A 9,560-nucleotide genomic window follows, 5' to 3' on the forward strand; every position below is an offset into this window, starting at 1 on the left:
TTTTACACATAACAGTTTATTTAAAAGAAATGAATGAAGATAATACAGCATTTCCCTTGATGCAATGTGATATTGCTTCTCAGTTTGCTACAGAGTTGTAAGATTAACTTGCAAAATAGGTAATTTACCTTACATTTGGTATGCCAAAGAGGTATTTTGCCACACAATCACATACCTACCTTGATATATCTAAATATGAGGACACTGTATTTTATATATCTCCTTAACAGGAGTGGGGGGAGAACTTTGGTTTAAGATAACATGGTGGTGGGAAACATCATAGAGTCCCAGCTAACTCATGGTGACCCTTCATGGGGTTTCCTATTCAAGAGACAGAGACAAACTGCTTAGGGCTCAGACACGGATGACAGCACTCCTTATGAGATTGTCAGGCCTGTATTAAACAGTTCTCCTGACTCCCATGTGAGTTTTCTCATGCGAACTAAGGCCCGCCTTCTGACTGAATCCCTTTCCGCAATGAGTGCATTTGTATGGTTTCTCACCCGTATGGATCCGCATGTGGGTCATGAGGTTCCCTTTCTGATTGAAGCTCTTCCCACACTCTGAGCAAACGTAGGGGTTCTCGCCCGTGTGGATTCGCTCATGGATGACCAGCTTGGAACCCTTGGGGAAGCTTTTCCCACAGTGGATGCACATGTACGGGTTCTCTCCCCTATGCATCCTCTCATGGATCGCCAGGTAACACTTCCGGTTGAAGCTTCTCCCACAATCTGAGCACCTGTACGGTTTCTCGCCCATGTGGGTCTTCATGTGTTCCCAGAAGATGGAATCCTGGCCAAAGCTTTTGCCACAGTAACTGCATTGGTAAGGAGTCTCCCCAGCATGGGTTCTCAGATGTTCCTTAAGGTTGGAGTCACAGCTAAAGCTTTTCTCGCAGTGGGTGGAACTGTTCACGTCATTCTCTCCAAGGCAGGTTCTCTCCTGTCTCTGATCAAAGCTGTCTCGGTCATAAGACATGTGTGGTTCCTCTCCAGTGTGAACGTTCTGGGATTTCATAAGGTCAGAAGAAGCATTTTTTATCTCAGAGTAGGAGACTGTTTGCTCTTTTTCCTCTTTTGTACAGGAAACAGATTTCTCTACAGCCCTCTCGTGATGGCTTCCTTGCTTGCTCATAGCCATCCTTTTTTTATCGTTCTGGTAATTTTCATCTCTTCTCAAAGATTCCATATTTAGTCCTGCTTGTTCAAGGCCTTCCCAACGCAGGGAAGCCCTCTCATTCTCCCACTGCTGCCCATTGCCTGCAGGAATTCAAATATATATGTTTTATTTTCGTACATTTATAACTTACCCTGTTTCCCCAAATATAAGACATCCCCTAAAAATAAGACATAGTAGAGGTTTTGCTGAAGTGCGAAATATAAGGCATCCCCCTAAAGCAAGACGTAGCAAAGTTTTTGTTTGGAAGCATGCCCGATGAACAGAACACAGAAAAATAAGACATCCCCTGAAAATAAGACATAGCGCATCTTTGGGAGCAAAAATTAATATAAGACACTGTCTTATATTCGGGGAAACACGGTATCCCTTGCACAAGCCTCTGATAATGAACAATAACAAATAGAACGACTCAAAAATAAAATACAACATAAACATAAAACACAACAGCAGATTTCTAGTTAGTATGGTGTAGTGGTTAAGAGTAGTGAACTCTAATTTGGAGAACCGGGTTCAATTCCCTGCTTCTCCACAAGAAGTCTGCTGAGTGACCTAGGGCTAGTCACAGTTTTCACAGAACTCTCTCAGCCCCACCTACCTCACAAGGAATCTGTTTTTGGGAAGGGAAGGAAAAGTGATTGTAGGCTCACTGAAGGTAAAGAAAGCACAATATAAAAACCAACACCTCTTTTTCTATTTGGGCATTAAAGAACAAACAGCCTCAAAAGATGAAAACAGAAAAGGGCAGCCAAAATGCTTGAGAGGTTGGGGAACTTTTCCTATGAGTAAAAACTAGCAGGATTTGGCGCTTTTCAGTTTATGAAAACAGATGATCTAGGAGCAGGGCATGATGGAAGTTTATAAAGTTACACGTAGGAGAGAGAAAAAGCATAGAGAGAACTTTTTGCTCCTTCTCTCAGGCCCCTTCCGCACACGCAAAAATAATGCGTTTTCAAACCACTTTCACAACTGTGGATTTTGCTATTCCGCACAGCTTTAAAGAGCACTGAAAGCAGTTTGAAAGTGCATTATTCTGCATGTGCGGAATGAGCCTCAGAGTAATAGAACTCAGGGGCACCTTGTAAAATGGACAGAAATCTCAAGGAGACAAAAAGTGGGGAGGAAACCCGAACACCAACTGGTTGCTGTAAGACGTTGTAGCTGCATCTATACCCTGCATATTTCCCAATGGTGATCTATAGCAGTTTACATTATTTTCTCCTCCATTTTACATAATTTCCCCCTTTTGCATTTTATCCTCACAACATCCCTATGAGGCAGGTTAGGCTGACTGTGTGTAGGGATTTGAACTGGATCTCCCAGACGTTAATCTGACACTCTTAACCACTACACCACATTGTCACCGTCACTGAGTCTTTGCCCTGTTATTTTCTTATAGGCAACCTTTTAAAGTCTGACCTGGTCCATCGGTGTGAGATGTCTTACTTACTTGGCGTGGCCACCCCTTCGTCATATTCCTGCTTGGCTTCCCTGTGGGTCCAAGCATCCGGCAGGAGAACTCGGCCCGCCTCGGAAGAATCTGCAGATGCCTCTGGATAAGACACCAGAACCTGGAAGTACAGGAAGGGGAAAAATCATTTGCAGAGAGAGATAGAGCAGTGCAGCAAGCAAAGCTTGGGTCTCACCCCAATATGTCTGATCCTGGTAAGTTCACCTCCTCCACACACGAATGCATAAAGTCTAATGTGACTGAAACAAAGGGTGAGCTATCATTTTCATCTAGGTTGAGGCCTCAGAAAGAGAACTGGTACTATCCAAGAGATAATGATCTGCAGTTGTGCTCTGAAAGGGCTTTGGGGCCAGTCACTCAGGTCCGGTTCCCACATGGAAGAGAATAGGGAGGGAGCTACTGTTCAGTACTAGACTTGCAAAAGGCCCCAGGTTCGATTCCCCGCCTCTCCAGCTAAAAGGATTGGGAAGCAGGTGATGTGAAAGACCTCCCCCAGAGACCCTGAGGAAATCAGTCAGTCAGAGGAGACCGCCCTAATCTTGAAGGACCAACAGTCAGTGAAAATCAGCTTCATACGGCCAATTGGCCATGCTGGCAGGGACTGATGGGAATTGTAGTCCATAACATCTGGAGTGCCAAAGGTTCGCCACCACTGGTAGGCTCTGGAGGATCTGCCCGGATGGAACAATCGTTCCAGGTGAGTTGATGGTCCTGAGTATCAGACCATTGAGCTGATGGGTGACCCATTATCTTTGATGGGTTTTGCTGGCTGTTGGACAATACAGGTAACGACCCTTAATGGCCATTACAATATAAGATGGTCACAAGGAGATGAGTCACAGGAAAGATTTAACAAATATAGACAAGGTGTGCTATTGTGCATATTCAAATGCTGTTTTCTGAGTATGAGCCAGGCATGAGGTGGGGGTGTGTTTGTTTTCCGTTAAGCATTCTTGCTCATAAGGTCAAACACAGTCCCAAAATTGAGTTTCTGAACCAGACTCCTTATGTGTCCAGGGCACTTCTTCTGTCCGATTCTGACAGGGTAGCATTCCAGGAGAAAGACCATTCTTTCACATTTCGTGCTAACCCAGGTCAGTTGGCTACAACACAGAGGAAGCCCAAGTACAGGGAAGAAGAGGTGTAATTAAAAATATGCCTGGGGCAGGGGAAGAATGCCACAGTACAATGTATTTAATCTGCATAGCCAATCAGATCTTCAGTATCCAATTAGAAGTCCTGTTGGGTCAGAGCCCCACCTGACCCCACCTACTTTCTAAAAACTTTTGGTCACCAACAATGGTGTCAACAGGCACCATGGACACCATGTTGGGTACTCCTGCTCTAACCACTTCATCGCACATACTTCCCTATACTAAGTAAAATCCCTGGTCTATTCTAGCTTAGTCTTGGCCAGTCTGACCACTATGGGTTCTCCAGTGCCTCAAGCAGAGAAAGGTCTTCCTTAGCACCTGAGACCTCTCAACTGGAAATGCCGGGAATAGAACCTGGGACCTCCTGGATGCAAAGCACGGGTTTTAACCACTGAAATTAAGCTGCTTTCAGCCTGTAGTGTAGAGATGGCATCATTTTATTCACAGATGCCCTCTTGTCCCACACAGGATGAAGAAAAAGAAGAGAAGAGTTTGGATTTATATCCCCCTTTCTCTCCTGCAGGAGACTCAAAGGGGCTTACAATCTCCTTGCCCTTGCTCCCTCACAACAAACACCCTGTGAGGTGGGTGGGGCTGAGAGAGCTCAGAGAAGCTGTGACTAGCCCAAGGTCACCCAGCTGGCGTGTGTGGGAATGTACAGGCTAATCTGAATTCCCCAGATAAGCCTCCACAGCTCAGGCGGCAGAGCTGGGAATCAAACCCGGTTCCTCCAGATTAGATACACAAGCTCTTAACCTTCTACGCCACTGCTGTAGCAACAAACCTTGGACTAGCCCCTGATCTAGTATGAAATTATCTTCCCGAATGCCATCTTTGTTTGGCCAGGTCTGAACTCTGAAGGCTTTGGCTGCTCCTCTTGATTCTCAGTGCTTGGAATTGCAAACATCAAAGCAACTTTCAAAAATAAATGATGAACATCAAAACCCATCTCACCTCAGCCTCGTGTTGTGGAGTCTGCAGCTCTGCGAACTCACCGGCAGCCAACTCTTGCACCTGTTGCTCCCGCTTCTCGGCCTCTTGCTGCCGCTTCAACAAGAAATCTTCCGCCAGGGCCACTGCCTGCGCGCAGGACTCGGGATCACGTTCCCGGACCCTGCTCTGGGTTTCCTGGGGCAGGATGGTCAGAAACTGCTCCAGGATCAGCTGCTCCAAAATCTCCTCCTTTGAGTGCCTCTCCACTCTCAGCCACTGATAACAAAGATGTTGGAGCCGCCCGTAAGCTGCTCTCGGCCCCTCCGCTTCCTGGTAGCAGAGCTGTCTGAAGCGCTGGCGCTGCCTCTCCCTCACAACAGCCTCTCTTTGCAAGATGGCTGCCTTCACCTTCCCATAATCCTCTCTGTCTCCGGCTCCGAGACTGATGAAGGCCTGCTCGGCTTCTCCGCTGAGTGCTGGCAAGAGGAAGCTGACCCACTTGTCCTGAGGCCAGCGGCATGCCAACAAAACTTGCTCAAAGGAGGCCAGGAAAGTCTTCGTGTCCTCCCATGGAGTCGGCTCCACACACATCTGTGTGTTCCCCCGCTCAGAGTCAGAGGCCTGCAGTGTCCTCAGAAATTCCTGCCACTGGGCTTCCCAACGCTGTTGCAACCCTTCGCCTGGGTCACATTTCACTTGCTGCGGGGCTGCTGTCTGGAACTGTCCAATACTCCTCACGTGTACAACCTGTGGGGCGTTTGCTGTTCTTCCAACACCCGGCCTCAGTTTAGAGGCTGCTGTGACCTGTTCCTTCATTTTGAAGCTCTGGGTCAACTGTTTTTTTCCCTTCACCAACTAGAAGTGTGTGGCAGATTCCTGTCTGTCTCCAGTCCAAAGGACTTCAGGACCAGCAGGAAATATCTCCAAGTCAACCAGCAGGGGGCAGTGGCGATGAACACCTGCTATGAACAAACATGGTAAGTGCCAGAACTGCTGTTTTGTGGCAGTTAGAAATGTGAGCTCTGTGTGTTATGGTCCCGGGTTCAAATCTCTCCCCTGACACAATAAACGCATTATCTAAAGCCAAAATCCATCTAACACTTTTTCCACTAAAACCAATCAAAATAACACAAAATAGATTGAAAATATTTGAGTTCTACAGAACTTTTCCTCAGGCTAGACCAGTGGTGGCGAACCTATGGCACGGGTGCCCCCCCCCCCTCCCCACACACATCTAGGCTGGCCTGGGCTGCTGGGCTTCGATTATTAGCATTAAAACTAAGACCCAGTTTTGGGGAAGCAGTGTAGGTAACCCTGATAAGCTCTGTTAAATCCCTCTGATTTTCATGCGAAGAACTAAAGCGCGAACCTTTACCTGGGAGTAAGCTCGGTTGCTGGCAATGGGGCTTGCTTCTGAGAAAACCCTCCTAAGGTCGTGATTCACCCATTGGAAGAGTTGCACGGTTGTTTCAAAGCAAAGCCACCGACTACCACCAAGCCTACTCCTGAGTAACGCACGCCTTGGAGCCCACCGTTTTTTCTAAACTAAAGCCTCAGTATTCAGGTTAAATTGCTGTATTGGCACTTTGCGATAAATAAGTGGGTTTTGGGTTGCAATTTGGGCACTCGGTCTCAAAAAGGTTTGCCATCACTGGGCTAGAGGAAGGAGGGGGGGGAGGAGGGACCCACCTTTCCATCCCATTGTCATCCTGGCATAGATCCAATGGTGATTAAACTGGGGGAGCTAGTCCTGTGGCACCTTAGAGACTAACAGCATTTACTTCAAATGCTCTGGAGTAAAAACTCACTGTGTCAGAATCAGAATATAAAATAAATACATGTGTCCGATTTATATACATAACAGGAGAGGATGTGGTGTGTGTGTAAGTTACAAAGAAGATGGTTTAAAACATGATCCAGTCAAAAGAAGAACTAGCTGAGGACCACTTCCAATTTTTGTTAGCTAGGCAAAGTTGGATTAACACAGAATCTAGTACCTGATAAAGCCCATTCAATAGATATCTAGTTGCATTCCTATGAAGAAGAAGAGTTTGGATTTATATCCCCCCTTTCTCTCCTGCAGGAGACTCAAAGGGGCTTACAATCTCCTTGCCCTTCTCCCCTCACAACAAACACCCTGTGAGGATGCCCCAGTAAGGAACCTGGCTGCCGCATGCTGCATGAACTTCAACCCCCAGGTCATGGACAAAGGCAGGCCAGCGTAGAGTGAGTTACAAGAATCCAATCTGGAGGTGACGGTTGCATGGATTACTGTGGCCAGGTCGGAATGAGAAAGATACGGAGCCAACTGCCGTGCCTGACGCAGATGATAAAAAGCTACCTGGGCTTTTTGTTTTTATGATGACCTAAGAGGAAAGTTGCTGTCCCTACATCTTCCTTTTGGGTTTCCAGTGTGCATTTAGGTGGCCGCTGTTGGAAACGAAAGGCTGATCTGATCCTGGAAAACAGTTTGTATGTTTGGGGGAACCAAAAACCACCAATGACATCTCTTGCTTGAACGGTGATGGAAGCACCTGTCTGAGACAGAGGACACGACTTTTGCAGATTATATCCATTATTGGAGGCAGGGGGGGAGCGGGGGAAGGGACAGATCTGATTTTACCTCTTGCCTCTGGCTTCCACTTTTTGCCTGCTACCTTTCATTTCCACTGAATCCTCCTCATTTTGTGCTGCTGCAGTACCCCAAATGCCACCGGAACTGTAGTGTTTGGTGACGTCTATGAACGCCACATTTTCAGCCTCCAAATTAGCATTAACAAACAAAAGATTTGGGAAACAGTCACAACCAGCAATTGAAACATTAAATGAAAAGATAAAATAATATTCTTGTGCATTTGACACAATGGGTTGTACTCCCAAGAAAGCTTTTGGTAAATTTAAAATGTGTTGGTCTTTAAGGTGGCACAAGATGTATATGTTTCGAATAATAAAAAAATAAATAACTTGTAATTGTAAGATGGTATTCTTAAAGTCAGCCAAACCAGTCCCATGACTACTCTATCTGACAAAATGAAGGGGGCTTTGATCTTGCAAACTCATACCCTTTAACTTGAATATCTTTTCCTGATGCAACTGTTAACGTAAACAAAATGTTTTGTGAGTATAAAGTCCCAGTTCCCTCATATTTTCAATGGAAAAACACACTTGTTACCGGTGGTTAAAGTATTGTTGCGGGACATTATCCTGACGTTCGGTTTTCCATGGGAGGGGGTCAATACAGACAACGGGTCGGGGTTCATCTCCCGAGTCGTACACACTGCCTGACTCAAATGCATTCTGCCGGTTCTTCAAGAACTTGGGAGCTTAAGGTTGGAAGGAATCAATGGGACTGACTTGCTGAATAAGCAGGTTTATTGAGACAGAGGTACGACTCTGTTGGACTAAGATCTGGGAGACCTCGTTCACATCCTCACTCTGTCATGGAAACCCACTAGATGACCTTGGGCCAATCTCAGGGTAGTGAGGATAAAATAAGGCTTTGGGTGCCTGTTGGGGAGAAAGGTGTGGTGTAAATGAAGCAAATATATAAATAAACAATGTTCTAGATCCGTGGTCTTTGCCTTTGCCGGACTTGGTAGCCACTGAACTGCAAGCATGCCACCAATAGTCACTTGATATAGAATCATGTGACTGAAGACGATTAAGAGTTTGGACTTACACCCTACCCTTCCCTCCTATAACAAGTTTCAAAGCAGCTTACAAACTCCTTCCCTTCCTCTCCCCACAACAAACACCTTGTGAGGTAGGTGGGGCTGAGAGAGTTCTGAGAGAACTGTGACTAGCCCAAGGTCACCCAGAAGCCTTCATGTGTAGGAGTGGGAAAATAAGTCCAGTTCACCAGATCAGATTCCACTGCTCATGCAGAGTGGGCTGTGGCGCAGTGACACAGCATCTGCTGGGCATGCAAAAGGTTCCAGGTTCAATCGCTGGCGTCTCCAGTTGTGTAGATAAAATGCTGGAAGTGCAAACCATGCCGTCTCAAAGATAGAAAGGTGATAGATAATAATTAGGTCAGTACCAGACAGATGGAAGAGGGGAGTTATTCAGTGAGGAGCCACTCTCCCTTAAGGGGGTTACCATGGGGGTGCCTGGACTTGCATCTCCAAGTAAGATTTTGGACAGGCAAGGGAACAGGCGGCCCTTCGAGGCGAATTCACACAATACAAAGTCCCCATGTGTCTCTCAGAACTGACTTCATACTTTGGATGAAGGCCTCATAGTAGCCAAGCCCTTTTTTTATTGTATTCACAAGCAAGCTAGTCTATAGTGGAGATATTTAAAGGCCAGCAAGGTACTTTCCTTTCCACCTATACAATTTAATAGCCAACTGTTGTACTCTGAACTAACTAGAATTTCCAGACCTGAGTTTCTGCATTTCATTGCACACGTCGTCTGGTTTGGGACACCAGTTGAGGTTTATCCATTCCTAAAGTCGATTATTGTACTCACAAGAATTATGAAGTCACCTTACTGAGTCAGACCATGGGTCTATCAAGGTAGTAGCCATTCTGGGGCCTCAGGAGGAACCCGCTCACATTGCCTACTGCCTGATCGTGTTTTAGACTGGAGGTGCTTGGAACAGAACTTGGGACCTTCTGCAGATACTCTACCACTGAGTCATGGTCCCATGCTGCATCACTGCGCCACAGCCCACTCTGCATGAGTAGTGGAATCTGATCTGGTGAACTGGATTTATTTCCCCGCTCCTACACATCAAGGCTTCTGGGTGACCTTGGGCTAGTCACAGTTCTCTCAGAACTCTCTCAGCCCCACCTACCTCACAAGGTGTTTGTTGTGGGGAGAGG

General features: G+C 46.4%; 1 protein-coding gene across 1 annotated transcript in view; it reads right to left on the reverse strand.

Annotated features, from left to right (window-relative positions):
- The window catches only part of LOC125430032 (zinc finger protein 268-like), a 27,353-nt gene continuing 17,793 nt past the window's right edge, over positions 1 to 9,560 (reverse strand). Inside the window, exons 4-6 of the mRNA XM_048491705.1 lie at positions 4,756 to 5,589; positions 2,627 to 2,747; positions 1 to 1,259 (exon numbers count right to left, since the gene is read on the reverse strand). Of these exons, the coding sequence (XP_048347662.1) occupies positions 400 to 1,259; positions 2,627 to 2,747; positions 4,756 to 5,589 (1,815 nt within the window). The 3' untranslated portion in view covers positions 1 to 399. The remainder of the gene's footprint in view (positions 1,260 to 2,626; positions 2,748 to 4,755; positions 5,590 to 9,560) is intronic.

Source organism: Sphaerodactylus townsendi, linkage group LG03, assembly GCF_021028975.2.
Source record: "Sphaerodactylus townsendi isolate TG3544 linkage group LG03, MPM_Stown_v2.3, whole genome shotgun sequence".
Taxonomy (NCBI): domain Eukaryota; kingdom Metazoa; phylum Chordata; class Lepidosauria; order Squamata; family Sphaerodactylidae; genus Sphaerodactylus; species Sphaerodactylus townsendi.